General features: G+C 33.9%; 1 protein-coding gene across 1 annotated transcript; it reads left to right on the top strand.

Annotated features, from left to right (window-relative positions):
- The first annotated feature begins 439 nt into the window (after positions 1 to 439).
- LOC100796845 (myosin-7) lies at positions 440 to 15346 on the top strand. Its single transcript, XM_006587903.4, has 24 exons — positions 440 to 769; positions 1486 to 1885; positions 3101 to 3202; positions 3297 to 3440; positions 3535 to 3685; positions 3796 to 3823; positions 5201 to 5366; positions 5916 to 5979; positions 6113 to 6126; positions 6295 to 6379; positions 6883 to 6986; positions 7122 to 7260; positions 8038 to 8156; positions 8636 to 8788; positions 8911 to 9000; positions 9117 to 9194; positions 9979 to 10137; positions 10573 to 10779; positions 12620 to 12825; positions 12950 to 13085; positions 13343 to 13472; positions 13566 to 13712; positions 14083 to 14150; positions 14275 to 15346. Exons 2-24 carry the CDS (start codon positions 1502 to 1504, stop codon positions 14932 to 14934), a joined length of 3534 nt encoding a protein of 1177 aa, XP_006587966.1. The 5' UTR covers positions 440 to 769; positions 1486 to 1501; the 3' UTR covers positions 14935 to 15346.
- Positions 15347 to 16004: the final 658 nt, after the last annotated feature.

Here is a 16004-nt window from a genome sequence, read left to right on the forward strand (position 1 = left end):
TTTTTTTTTTCGTCGAGAAGGTTTAAATACAAAATTTTACTTAAAAGAATTAAACTTAATAGCACTCCAACTAACAAAATTTTGATAAACTTCTCTCATTTTAATTGTATGATTTTGATATATATTTAATATTTAATACTTGATATCTAATATTTATTAAGCATTGGATATTAAAGTTAATAAAAGTTAAATGGATAAACAAAAATTATACGATTAAACCAGTAACATGAAATTTGAAAAAAAATTATGATCGGATTTAAATTTCAATGATTGAGCTGATAAAAAAACGAGTTACTACTATTTTACCACGCCACATTTATTAGACTGGTTTATATTCAAAGGAAAATTCCACGTACTATTACTATCATATAATCTAATACTAACTTGTTTTTTTTGCTTACTTTATGTATTTTTATTTATTTGTGATGATTATGTTGAATTTTAAAAGCAAAGGAAAGCAGAAAAGCTGGTTCCTCTCCACACGGCGTGGATTATTTTCATTTTTCTCCGTCAACTTTCTCGGAAACCAAACATCCCTTTTGTCAGACTCCTTTATTTTTTGTTTAGAACTTGAGATTGTTCTGTAAACTGAAACTTCTTACTCACTTCCTCAGTTCTTCTTCTTCGTTAATCATATTATTATTCTGCAACACAACACAAGATCTTCTTCTGCTTCTTCATTCAGACGTTCATCAAAAACTTCATCTGTTTAATTATCTGACAGAGCATGTGCTGTTTGGCTTCTGGATCGTTCAAGAAACTTCACTAGGTGCTTTTTCCAAGCTTCGTTTTTTTCCTTCTTGGTTGCGTGTTTGTTTTGCTTTACTCAATTGCTTTCACAGCGTGAAATGAATTCGGAATTGCGATGCTGAATTGTTGAGTGAGGCATTTGAGTTTGTTTTCAAGTTCCTGTGTTTTCTGCTGGTTTCTCAAGTCAAGAATTGGGAAGTAACACATTCCTATTTTCGGTATTTATTATTATTTTATTATTATTATTATTATTATTATTATTAAGTCATGTTTCAGGAAATTGGAGGATCTGCTGGTGCAACTTTTCCAGCAGCAATTTTAGTTTTTAAATTTTGAATTTTTGAGCTTTGAAAGGGGTGTTTGAGTGTCAGATCGGGAAGGTTTTAGGTTGTGCTAAATTGATGGTTTAGCTTTGTTAAATTGATGGTTTTTGAATTTTACAGCATAGGTGTTAGGATGAGGTTGAAAGTGTGAACGACAAATTTTAAGGAATGAGCACAACACAACACTAGAGAGTAGAGTCCGTGTCTTGAGCTTTGGTCCCCCTCCATTATGTTATGTATGTTTATCTGATATAGTCATTCAATGGGGCCTTTCTTAAAAGTTTGAGAGACACTTTTGGTTGAAAAAGAGAACCCTTTTTATTTATTTATTTGAAAGAGAATCTATCTATTTGTATGCCCCAGAAATTTGTAAATCTATCTTATTCTTGGTTGTGTTGTGGGCTTGTGGCAGAGCTATTTAAGGGAAAATGTCTGGGACATCCAAGGTTCTGCCTGCTCTCCACTCTATCAAATCGTTGCCTCCCAAGTTCAAGATTACCACTGGTAATCCGACTTCTGGTCTAATGGAAAACCACGGAGTTGCTAAGCTGAGAAGCAGTGATGTGATCGGATCAGGTAGTCCAGAAAACGATGCTTTGATAGGGGAGGTTGCTGAGGAAGCTCGGGACTGTGTTGCTGACGTGGGTGTTTACGATGAGGACTTGGTGTACAGCAGAAAATGTGTGTCGTTAGAAGACAGGCCATCAATTGCTGATGAAGACTTAGAATCTGTTCCTCTGTCCTTCCCATCAATTTCAATCTCCTCTGGGGAACGCAGGTGGAGTGATACGACACCTTATGCTTCAAAGAAGGTACTTTTGGCTACTAATTTCAATTTAATCTCATGTTGGATTTTGAAAGTGCTTAAGGATATTGTGATATACTTATTCAGTTGTATAAATAACTTGATTTTTCTAGAAGAATGTTCAAGAAGTTGCTGTATTTTTCTAAAATCTTTTTATTTGGAAGTTTGGAGTTTGGACATTAAAGTTTTGTCTGGGTTTGTTGCAGGTTATTATTTATATTGTTTATTATTATTATTTTTTATATGGTCCCTTACAATTACGTTCAGGAGCTTCAAAGTACTCATAACTTTGTGAATTAGTTTCATATTTCCTTTAGTATAGATGTACCATAACCACTAAAGAGTGTGCTTCCAAAGTCATGAGTGCTGGCTTGCAACAGTAGCAGAACATCTTATGGAAATTTGGCATTAGTTTGTAAAAGAGATACTTAATACAAGATTATCTAAGATGGAGAGACAATGGTAGGAAAGTTCATATTCTGTAGTTCAAGTTTTGGTTGGTCCAGATTTAGATTATGATCAAAATCAATTGAATGTCGAAAGTACATCTTAAACAAAGACAGGTCAAAAGGGATGAAAGATGGGGCTAGATATTGATCTAAGCATCTAACAGGGAACTAAGATTCCATGGGTACCACTGTACCAGGAAGCAAAAAAAGTCCTAGTAACACACTGGTCTACTGGATGCACCTTACTGTCTAGTAAAATAACTAAATAAAACCTCTAAACAATTCCTTATAAACATGTTTGTCCTGCATAAACATGTTTCTTAGGTAAGACTATTATTTTCAAACTATTTGACATTTTTTCGGTGCCTGTATCATTGGGCCGTGAAGCTTTTTACTTCTAAATGTTCCATCAGATTGACTCAACTCCTTATATCTCTTGTCAGTTGACTGCTGAGAGTGTCTTGGTAATGAGTAATTTATTGTAAATTTAAATATTTGCCACTGTTTGTTGTTTGTCTCTGTTCTATTTGCTAACAAAAGCATCCATGAGTTGTTATTTCTATTTTTGTTTGTTTAATGATTTTCCATGTATTTGTTTTATGGGGAAATGCCGTGTAATTCTATCAGTGCTTCTATAAAAATGTCAAAACAGTGAAGAATGGCATGTAAACAATTCAAGACAATTCTTTTTAGTTTATTTGAGTTATAGATCATTACTACATAATTTATAATTTGTTTTGTCTTATCCTTACTGATAAAATTCACTATTTCAGAAGCTTCAGTCTTGGTTTCAACTTCCAAATGGGAATTGGGAGCTGGGGAAGATAATAACAACTTCTGGAAATGAATCCATCATTTCACTGCCTGACAGGAAGGTGAGATAAATTACAATATTTCTCAGGAGTGGTGCACTTCATTTTTGGCTTTACTAACTATGCAGTCTCTCCCCACCTGTGGGCCTAATTATAGGTTTTGAAAGTGAAAGAAGAAAGTTTAGTACCAGCAAATCCTGATATCCTTGATGGGGTGGATGACCTCATGCAACTTAGTTATTTAAATGAACCGTCAGTTTTATACAACCTGCGATATAGATACAATCAAAACATGATTTATGTAAGTCTTTATGTCTCTTTAAAGTTTTTCTCATCAATTAGTTTCTTGATCATAACTTTGAATGTATTTATGTGTATAACTATGTACAATTCAGACAAAAGCAGGGCCTGTTTTGGTTGCTATAAATCCCTTTAAGAAAGTTCCTCTATATGGTAATGATTATATTGAAGCCTACAAGCGTAAAGCAATTGAAAGCCCTCATGTATATGCAATAGCAGACACGGCCATCCGGGAAATGATACGAGGTAACTTTTTATTTCCTTATATTTACATTTATAGTTGAAACTTTAGAGTTTAAGACCACTTTCATTTGTTTTAAGCAAGAACTTGCTCTGACTCTTGCTCTGTTTTCCAGATGAAGTTAATCAATCTATAATTATAAGGTCAGTAATTTTTTTGTTGAATTTTTTATGAGCAGCTGTAAGTCAAACTGTAGTTAATTTCTTTTCTATTAGCTGCTTTAATTTAAAAAATTTCTTATTACATTTATTGTAAGAATACTGGTCTCAAGTTTCACTCTTATATTTAAATTCTGAACTAAAAATTCCCATGCTTATTTCATTCATTCTTGTCTGCAGTTTAATTCTGGATAATTAGCTAAATAATTTCATTTTTTAAAAGCTACTCTGAATCTCGTATTGGTAATTTCCCTAGGAAGTTATTCTGGATCAAGTGAGGGGATAAGCCCACAAATTTGTATGGAACATATAAAAACGGAAATTTTGGTGAAAATATTTCCAACAATTTAGCAACAATTAACTACTAAATCCGTTAGGAATATTTATAGTTGTTAATAAGTAACCACTTGGGTGGTTAATTGTTTTAATTCCATTTCTTTAATCTTCATTTTTCTGAAAAGTTTATCTGTCCATATTAAATAATATTCTAGTTTCCATGTAGGAAATCCCGCCCATTGGGGTGAGCAAGGGATGGGATTATGTTTGTCTCTACCCGACCCGTAAATTTGATTGGGGTCTTTTATTTGAACGTGAACCCTCCCCATCCCCGATCAAGACCAAATATATGGGACAAGATTGGGTCAACCCAGCTTTTTAACATAATATAATTTTAACATTATGTATAGTTAAATCTTAGAATAAAAGAAGTATAAAACTTAAATTAAGATATATTTTTAAAATAAAATAATATTATAAATATAATATATTATACAAAATATTGCTTGTTAAATAAAAAGGTTTTATTATTAATACACAATTGTTCAAAAAATTTATACTTTTTTAGAAGAATATAGGTACTAAAACGGGTTAGAGTGACTTGAAGCATAACACGAATCCTTCCTCAAAATGCAATGGGTCTAATTTTAAAATACAAACTCATCAAAATTAACCTTGAGCTGGGCTGAGTTTTAAGTTCCAAGATACATATGCATTTTGTTTTGACTTTTAAATGCCTGAGTTGCAGAATTTTTCTTTAATATAGTAGACCCACTCTTTGTGTCTATTATTTGGGGTGTTGCTTGCTTCAATTCTTCTGTCTTTCTTTTCATCTATTATTGTTGATGTTTTAACTTTTGTATAATGAAGGTACTTTCCAGATTTACTGGATAGTGACAAAAAAACTTCCTCGTTTTTCCATCCTGGGTTAATATTTTTATGGATGTAAATGCTTCTTCATGCTGTCTGCAGATTTTTTCATTAATGACAAGCTCTTTTTTGGTTTCCTTTAATCTTGTGTGCCCCTTAATCGTTTATTGTGTTTGAATTGGGACCTATAATAATAATTATCATGTACATATTCAGTGGTGAGAGTGGAGCAGGGAAGACTGAGACAGCAAAAATAGCAATGCAGTACTTGGCTGCCCTTGGTGGTGGAAGTGGAATAGAGTATGAGATTTTAAAGACTAATCCAATACTAGAAGCCTTTGGTAATGCAAAAACATTGAGAAATGACAACTCAAGTCGTTTTGTAAGATTCCTGACATGTGATGCTAATTCTTTAAATTGCCATTCTTGTGAATTGCTGCTACATTCCCCCACTTTCAGTCACAGAAATATTTTATATATGTGAATGTGTGTAGTATTATTCAAGTATGATAATGAGAAAACAGAGAATGGATGACCCTCAGAAGATAAAAATTCACCCTGAAACTTAAGCTTCATGCAGAGACACTCCATTGTCATGATTTAACTAACAGAGTGAATTCATACAATCCCCTATAAGATTTCCCCCTATATTCCTCAACTCAATTCTCTCTCCTACATGTCTAACTGACTAGCACTCTCCCGCTTCCTTCACGTACTTCTGTCCTTTCCGTTTTGACCAAATACCTCTAGCACTTTTTACACTTTCCCAAACTTAGGCCAAGGCCAATTACCTACTTTGGCTCTTTATGTTTAATCCATTTAGTAATATGGGTTGCTGTCAGTTTCTAGTTGTGATTCTCTTTATATTAAGCTGTGATCCCATATTGTTTTGATGCTGAAAGTTCTCATAATTTGGTTGAATATGTGACAGGGAAAGCTCATTGAGATTCACTTCAGTGAAACTGGAAAAATCTCCGGTGCTAATATTCAAACATGTAAGTTTTATTCTGCTTAATGGTTGAAACCATGTGTCCTTGTTCCCACCAAAAGTTTGCAACTAACCAGAATGTTAAATGTTTGCATCTCTGTGTTGAAACTATGTGATTCTCCTGGCATGACCATAAACAGTTTTGCTTGAGAAGGTAAACATTCTTCCTCAGAGCTAATTTTTGTGCATCATATATCCCAAAAGCTTAAACTTTTAGGTGGAGACACATGAATGATTTTGTATTACAATTCTAACTGTTTTATGTTCTAGATTGTGATCATGTTACATCAGTTGACACTAATTTTATTTGGTATGTGAACAGTCTAGAGTAGTCCAATGCAATGAAGGGGAAAGATCATATCACATATTTTATCAGCTATGTGCTGGTGCACCTCCATCTCTCAGGGGTAATTACTAGCTTATAACCTACTATTTCACTTCTGCTAATATATCTGTTGCATATTGTGGATAATTGTTAAGTCTCTATATTGTTTCTATGAATGGTGAAAATCTTCCAATTGAACCCACACACAATGGCAGATGTACAATGTGGCCAATATCATTCCAAGCGCAAAACTTTAGAAGTTCTCTTTTGTAATTAATTTGTTTGACAATAATCATTTTATAATAAACGTTTTTACTACCAAACCCAAACATCTACCTAGTTCCCTATTGCTTAATTGTTAATTCAATAACTTTTATTTTATGTTTTCAATTAGGCATTTTGATCTCGTTAGTTACAAGAATACTGATAACATTAACTAACAAATTAATCAAAATACTTGGAAATTAGAGCATAGCCTTACATAAGTTTTGTATTCTTGTGTTTGTCTTGTCCGTAACATTAATGTTCTGTGTTCTTGTCTATATTTGATTTTCTATTTCATTGTTTGTTTGATTTATAATTTAGGAAAGCTAAACCTACAAAATGCAGAAGACTATAAATATCTGAGGCAGAGCAATTGTTATTCAATTAGTGGTGTTAATGATGCAGACGAATTTCGCACAGTCATGGTACACTATCTTTGTAGTTTAAAGATGATCTGCTTTCATAGACTCTTAAATGATTTCTTACTTCTGCTTGATTGACTGATTGATTTTGAAATGATAGTTTGATACAAAAATGAATATACTATTGCCAACTTCCAGGAAGCTCTAGATGTTGTCCACATCAGAAAAGAAGACCAGGAGAATGTATTTGCAATGCTTGCTGCAGTATTATGGTTAGGAAACATATCATTTACTGTGATTGATAATGAAAATCATGTTCAAGCTGTAGAAGATGAGGGTAAGTAATTTCCAGAGCCTCTACTGAACACGTCTACCTAATTGTATTACGAACATATTATTGAACACATCAACATATTAACTATGGGTTAGTGCTCTTGAACATATTATTGAACACATCAACATATCAACACATTTTCATACATCTCAGTTAAAATCAATTCAGCTTTTCATTCTCTTTTATCTCGCTTCCTCTCTCTATACCTAAAACCCCATAATTTCAACAATAACAATATAAAGTAGGCTCTTTATCAATATGATATCATTACACTATCAATTTGATATCTTATTATTTAGAGTCTCTATCTCCTCTTTTCTTTGTTCCTCTTCTAAATCATATGATTTTAACATAGTATCAGAGAGTCTATGATCAAGTGGTTAGGATCAGGAGTTTGATCCTTGCCACCCCTATTCTTCTAAATAAAATTTGAATTTCAGCACAAGATAAGGTGGACTTGTGCATTGCCCAAGCTTCTAGCTTGTAGGGTCATGCGTGAGGGAGCTTGTTAGATACAAGTTATAAAGAAATTCCTGATCCATTACCTTACATCTTAAGGTTTTAGGTGAATCAGTCCTTCACACTGAACTTATCATTTAAAATTTGTCGTAATTGTGACTTGTTTTCATTTTCATCTGATAACTTTTATTTACATATGGTGTGCTTGATGTCTAATTTTTTATACATACGTTTTGAACATGTTTTAGAATTTAGACACCTTCTTGTGTTTCAAGTTATTCAATACCTTATTTAAAAATGATTTTTTTTGGCTTCTTATAGGTCTGTTCCATGTAGCCAAATTGATTGGCTGTGACATCGAAGATCTCAAGTTGATACTATCAACTCGCAAAATGAAAGTTGGTAATGATAATATTGTCCAAAAGTTGACGCTATCACAGGTAAAATGACCTCTCTGTTAAGTTTACATTGGTCTGAAATTAAGGATGGAAAAATTGCAACTTTCTAGTTACTAGAAATATTGGGAAAATGAAGGTGTGTTGCATTCCTCAGTGTGCATATGCCAATTTGTCATTTGAAGAAAAGGAAATGAAAAGAAGGTTGTTGGCGATGAACATCATCTTGTTTTACTTTTCTTCTTGGGAGTTCTATTCAGCATTTAAATATGAACAATTCATGCATACATGGGGGCATTAGTCTTGTTATAATGAAGCCCATTGGTTATTTACTTCAAACACATGGATCATGTTTAGGGTCTTGGTATTGCTCTTGTGCATTTACACCACTTGTAAGATAGTGATTTTATTCTAGAGTCTGTATTGGTAGAATGTAGGTTCAATACCTTGAATGATTTGGAAATAGATGTTTATAATGATTTTTTTTCTTTCCAAATATCTTAAATATTTTTTTTTTCTTGCAGGCAATTGATGCAAGAGATGCTTTGGCAAAGTCAATATATGCATGCCTGTTTGATTGGTTGGTTGAACAGATAAATAAATCACTTGCTGTTGGCAAAAGACGTACCGGCAGATCAATCAGTATTCTAGATATCTATGGCTTTGAATCTTTCAATGTATGTTTATATTAAACTTTATCTACATCTTTCTATATATTTATGATTTATCTCACCATCTTCATCCTGTTTGATATTAAAATATTTTGGCTCTACTGATGCTATGCATTTTATGCCTGCAGAGGAACAGTTTTGAGCAGTTCTGCATAAATTATGCAAATGAGAGATTACAGCAACACTTTAATCGTCATTTATTCAAGTTAGAACAGGAGGTATGGATCCTGCAGAGTCTGAATGCTTCAACAAGTATTGATGTCCTTTTAAATGAAGGAAAATATTGAATACCTCTGAAAGCTAAATATCTGCCTATGCACGCGGTTGATTTCAGGAATATATTCAAGATGGCATTGACTGGGCTAAAGTTGAATTTGAAGACAACCAAGACTGCCTTAATCTTTTTGAGAAGGTACACTATTTCTGTGTTCCCCCTGACTCCTTTTCTGCATAATCTCTAGTGTGCTTGTTAATTGAATGATTTCAGTGGGAAAATGTTAGTTAATCAGTTAAGCCCTGGTAGGATATGTAGTGCTCATATACTCAATGAAATTTTTGTCATGTCTTCCATGTATCGACATTATGCAGTGCAAAAGAATCACAAGTTTGGATTTTCAAAGGGAAATATATGATTAGTTTTCATACATTGGTTTTAATAAGCACTATTTATTCTGAAGCTTGATTGAAAATTCCTTAAGTCTAATTGATGACTGTTTGGTAAATTTGTGACGAATTGGTAATGTAGCTGTTAGATGTAGCATATGTAATACATGCATGCATCACATGTTTATATTAGATTTATCACATGTAGAATTAGTCTTTCTGTATTTTATGGATTTGATTAATTACCTTTATTACTGTACCATTGTAATAATTATTCTGTAATTGTAAACACACGTATGTGTACTGTTCTGGACACACAATTCCTAAAACCTAATATGGTATCGATAGTCTGAGGCTCTGAACCAGTTTTTGAGCCAACAGAAGCCTTTTTTTTTCCACTGGAACAGTATCAGCACCTTCCCTGGCCTATTTCTCCTCCACCACTGCACCCTTTCACCAGTGTGACCCCATGACCAGGAGCACCCTTCTTGTTGTGGCAACTACACTTTTATTCCTTGCTTTGGATATTCTGACATATATGATTAGAAACTAGAATTATTGTGACTTATACTTGACTTCTGGTATATTTGCAGAGGCCACTGGGGTTATTATCCTTGTTAGATGAAGAGTCCACTTTCCCAAATGGCACAGATTTAACATTTGCTAACAAGCTTAAACAGCATTTGAATTCTAATTCATGTTTCAAAGGAGAAAGAGACCAAGCCTTTACTGTACACCATTATGCTGGGCAGGTATTAATCTGACCATGTTCTACAGTTATGAGAAATGCTAGCAACTAGCAACCTAATCTTTGGTACACACTTGCCAACACACTCTTTACTATAGGTTGAAATTCATGCATGACATACTTATTTAGTGGTCCTATTCCCAACTTGGTGGGTCCCACTAGAATTTCAAAGTCAACCAATAGTAAAGAATGTGTTGCTAGCATTCCTCTCTGTATATTAGTTTATATCTCTATCCAAACTGATTGTTAATTGCCATAAGATTTAAACTCTGTTGATATGTTTACAGTGGCATTCAATTTGACCTTATGATCTTTATAATGTGACATGTCACATGACTAGTTTTTATGGAGGATAAGCAGGGGGTTACTCATTTCTTATTAATTTTAATTTGCTGATCTGACCTGACTGTTTGATAGTTCTACTTGTTCCTCCACTCAGGTAACCTATGATACAACTGGATTTCTGGAGAAAAACAGAGACCTATTGCACTTGGATTCCATCCAACTTCTATCCTCTTGCACGTGTCCTCTTCCTCAAATATTTGCATCTCATATGCTCACTCAGTCTGATAAGCCGGCAGTTGGTCCCTTACACAAGTCAGGTGGGGCAGATTCCCAAAAGCTAAGTGTTGCAACAAAATTCAAGGTACGCTAGCTTAATTATAAAGTGATCCAAAACTTCATTTATCACAAAAGGATTTAACTGATGTGTGATCTGTAAGTATATGGAATTGCAACATGTAATATAGAGACATGTATCATTCACATGAGGATTATAACTTGAGTACCGAGTTCACAATTGAATCTCTATTTGAACTAACAAATTCAGAAGAATATGGATGAGTATCCACTAAGTGAGAAACTAAAATTACCAATGAACAATGAGAAAATTCACACATCACAAGTGAAGTTCAGAAAAAAGGTAAAAACTATTTATGGTTAATTTGGTTCCATCCAGTTCATCTCAATCTCACATCATGCAATCAGTCCTGCTCTTAATTCAGATTTCAAATTTTCAATGCCCAAGTGATGATCAAATTCACAAAATTAGGTCAATTCCAATCCCTTGGTAATTATACCTATCTCTTAATCGAAAGTCCTATTTCCTTAGGTGAGTTCAATTGAGGCATGCAGTAGGTTTAGGAATTAAAAAGATCACATAACAATCAATCGCAATCCTTATTTTCTTTTGAAACATCCCCAATCCTTTGATAATCAATCATTGTGTTGTTTACTTCAGATCCAAACAATTCACCAATTTTTCTATTGTGAGAAAAATCCTAAAATCACTTTATGAATGACCAAAATGAATCAAATTGAACATAAAAAAACCATAGATTGAAATTGCAAGAATTGGATTACACGATTTCAACTTCAATTTGGTAGTCTTCTTCCCTTAACCTAATAATTTAGCAAAACATAGCAAAAAGAGAAGAATTAACAGAAGAGAAGTGGAAATCCAGAACATGAATTGAAGATAAAATTTCTTATTTTCACAAGGTCTCAGCCCAAAAATTAGAGAGAATGAGTCTCTTGATTCCTGTTAAAGAAAATGACATAGGTGCCAAAATTTGAGGAAGACATCTATTTATAGGCACCGGGCATGTACAAAATGAAAATAGGGTGTGTACACATGGTGATATAACAGTAACACTTCATGATTCAAGATTGATGCACAGTGAAGAAAAGGTGTGCTAATGCTATTACTCCAATAGCTATTTTACGTTTACTTAATTGGAACATGCACACACCAAATAATAATCGTGTACAGTACACACTGAAGTAGCAGAAGCAAAATCGTCTGGAAACAACTCCATGTTGGGCACATAAGACTATTGGTGTGCACGTGCTAATACTCCAATAACCAGTTCCATCACTTTGCTTCCTTTCTTTCCCTAAGGAACTTCCTACATCAACCAAACCAAAATACAGATTTTGATGTAATCAAAGATAGAAAATCACTGAAATCTAAACTAATCTATATGGTTATGGATATTATACAAAGGAACTAGTATTTACTGTGAATCTTCATAAAATATTAAAATGTGGGAGAAATGTATGAAATTAAGCTTTATCCAAATCCACTTATGGAATGGATTATTATACAATGAAGTGGATTTATCACAAATGCCTCAGCAAACTAATTTTTAATTTCATCTCAAATTATTTCTTTTAATTGTTATGAATGAATAATAATTAATTCATGACCCATGTTTTACTGAATGAATAGTTCTTATGGTTTAGCTGATAAGTAGGATTGGGTACAGAACTATAGATACAAATATTGTAATTTTGTAGGATGAAAAATGTAAGTGGGGTGGGGAATAGAATAAAAATTCTTGTGTATTAAACCCCGTATTATTTGAAAAGTAGATTAACCATCAATTTTCCCCTTTACTAAAAGCAACTTAAATATTCGTTTTCACAGGTAGTGATATTATTGCGCTTTAGTTGATCTTAAAATGATTTCCTCTGTTGGTGTCCAGGGTCAATTGTTCCGACTGATGCAACAACTAGAGAGTACTACTCCACATTTTATTCGCTGCATTAAACCGAATAATCTCCAATCACCTGAATCATATGAGCAAGGGCTTGTATTGCAGCAGCTGAGATGCTGTGGGGTCCTGGAAGTAGTTCGAATATCGAGATCTGGCTTTCCAACAAGAATGTTTCACCAAAAGTTTGCTAGAAGGTATAATAACAGAAAACTGATGATTTATATCCTTTCAAATACTATCACCTTCCACATTCCTTCTGCCCTGGTGTTTTTACATGTGTCTATCCTTGTTCTTATTGGCTTGGGTGTGTTGAATCAGATATGGTTTTCTCCTCCTTGATCATGTTGCTTCTCAGGATCCGCTTAGTGTTTCAGTTGCAATTCTTCATCAGTTTAATATTTTGCCTGAGATGTATCAAGTTGGCTACACAAAATTATTTTTCCGAACAGGGCAGGTAATGAATGTGAATTTTTTTGAAGTTTTATACAATTTTTTTCTTATATCCCCAGAATCAGAATATTTGATTATTTCCATGTACTTTTTAAACTAAGAAACTTTGAGCTTTAGTGATTTGGTATTAGGATGAATTAGAATTTGTAGTTTATAGTTCTATTTATATCTGCTATTCCTTTCCTTTATGAAAGGTGTAGGAGCATAAAATTTTTATTTTTAAAATATATTTCAATTTATGCTGCTTTGATGGAATTGCAGATTGGTGTGCTTGAAGATACTAGAAATCGTACCCTCCATGGCATTTTACGTGTCCAAAGTTGTTTCAGGGGTTACCAAGCACGTCATTCTCTCAAGGATCTTCGGGGAGGAATCACTACTTTGCAGTCATGTATATCCTTTTTCACTACCTTATTCTTCAAGCCTTATATGTTTTTCTGCGGAAATATATAACAAAATGGAAACATATTACCTATTCATGCAGTTATTAGGGGAGACAAAACCAGAAAGGCATATTCAGCATTACTTAAGAGGCATAGAGCTGCTGTTATTATACAGAAGCGCATCAAAGCAGTATTTGCAAGAAACAGAATGAGGACTATTAGTGATGCTGCAATAGTCATACAAGCAGGTAAGATTTTATACTATAAATTCTAAGCTATATAATACCTATTTTTGTTGTATGGAACATGGATGTTCAAATTAGGGTTTTAAAGACTCAACACCATTTTTTAAAGATGATTGGCCCTTATTCGCATGTCTCTTCTTTAAACAGATGAAATCAACATTCTACTTAAATTGTGCAAATCAGTGATGGATACAAGTTAGCATAGGTGTTGCACCATGTGTTTTTCATTCCAAATTCTTAAACTTTACTGTAGGAATGAAGAACAAGATAATTATGTAAAAAATGCTATATTTAGTTGGAATGTGATCACCTGTCTTTTCAATGGTGTATTGCCAACAAATTTTCGCAATTTTATTTGAGCTACCTTTTGCAGTTATTCATGGTTGGTTGGTCAGAAGATGCTCAGGAAATATTGGATTTTTGAAATCTGGAGACATGAAGGTATTCTCTTTCCCGTAGTTTAGAAAATATAATATCTGACCTCTCATTTTTTTATACAAGTTCTTATATTCTGCTTGTAAAGGTTCCCTATTTGTGATACTTACAATCATGAACTCCAAAACAGATGAAAGAGTCAGATGAGGTTCTGGTTAAGTCATCTTTCCTGGCCGAATTACAGTGCCGGGTACTTAAGGCTGAAGCTGCCCTTAGAGAGAAAGAAGAGGAAAATGACATCCTTCATCAACGTCTCCAACAATATGAGAGCAGATGGTCTGAGTATGAATTAAAAATGAAATCCATGGAAGAAGTGTGGCAGAAACAAATGAGATCCCTACAATCTAGCCTCTCCATTGCAAAGAAGAGCCTTGCTATCGATGACTCTGAAAGAAATTCAGACGCATCTGTTAATGCAAGTGATGAGCGGGATTACAGCTGGGATGTGGGAGGTAATCACAAGCGCCAAGAAAGCAATGGGGCAAGATCAACGAGTGCTGGTTTAAGTGTTATAAGTCGGCTGGCTGAAGAATTTGAGCATAGGAGTCAAGTATTTGGTGATGATGCCAAGTTCTTGGTTGAGGTAAAATCTGGTCAGGTAGAAGCAAGTTTGAACCCAGATCAAGAGCTTAGAAGGTTAAAACAGATGTTTGAAGCTTGGAAAAAGGATTATGGGGCAAGACTGCGTGAAACAAAAGTCATTATAAATAAACTTGGAAGCGAAGATGGCGCACTTGAGAAAATGAAGAAAAAGTGGTGGGGAAGAAGGAATAGTACAAGGATAAATTGATTTTTTTTTTCTTTTCAAAATTTTAATTTATTATTATTATTTTTTGGTTCGGCTTTGGTCTATGCACTGTTTCAAGAGCATTGCCAACTATATATCCGGAAGTGAGGAAAATACAATAGGAAAGGTAAAAAATAGAAGTGATCGGAAGAGTCCAAGTAATTTGGGTTAGTAGTTGCTAACCACCTTTCTTTTGTTTGTAATTTCTGCATGAGTTGTTAAGTAAAATGTATACCACAAACCTTAGTGATTCGTGTATATCGCTGATGCCCATGCCTTTTTTGGTATGTGGGTTGCATGTCAAATTTGTTGTGGAGGCCCAAAATGTAATATACAGTAGCAGTTTGTTGGCCGTGCAAAAATCATTGTAAAATACTGATATTTATAGAAATTTAAAAATTGATATTCTTGTGAATGTTGAGAATTGATTGCTAGCTTTTTTTTTTTTTTAAAGAAAAGAGAGATTAACTCATTTCATTAATGATACGATGAAAGATACAATTTAAAATACGATCAAAGACTTAGACACAAGCATAAGATGTTGATACCCTAGCTAAGGAATAAGCAACAATATTGGTTGACCTTCTAATGAAACTCGCCAAAGAGTTTGGAATATTTTAAAGTAAAACTCTTCAATTAGATAAAAGAACATGAAAATCTGTAATTCCACTAGGGCTTGCTAAGATTCCATCCACCACATTCTTATAGTCAACCTCAAATTGAATATTTGCATGACCAAGTTCATGAGCCCAAAGTAAGCCATGCAAAAGATCCATAGCTTCCACCTCTCTTGGGTCAGGGTTCCTTCTAAAAACATAGACTTGGCTGATGCAAAATTGCCTTGCTCTCCTCATAGCAAGGAAACAGCAGAAAGCAGACCCAAAAGGAAGAAGAAGATACCAGCATACCTCAGAGACTTCGTTTGAGCATAGGAGCTGAGCTGGATAATCGAATTTGATGAGCTGGACATCTAAGGATCTGTGCCTTGATCTTGTCTGCCACTTTAGGAATATTCCCTCATTTCTGTTAGGACCTGTCATCACAGAATTACAAATTCTGTTATTGTAATTCAT

The sequence above is a fragment of the Glycine max genome, chromosome 9 (genome assembly GCF_000004515.6).
Source record: "Glycine max cultivar Williams 82 chromosome 9, Glycine_max_v4.0, whole genome shotgun sequence".
Lineage (NCBI taxonomy): Eukaryota > Viridiplantae > Streptophyta > Magnoliopsida > Fabales > Fabaceae > Glycine > Glycine max.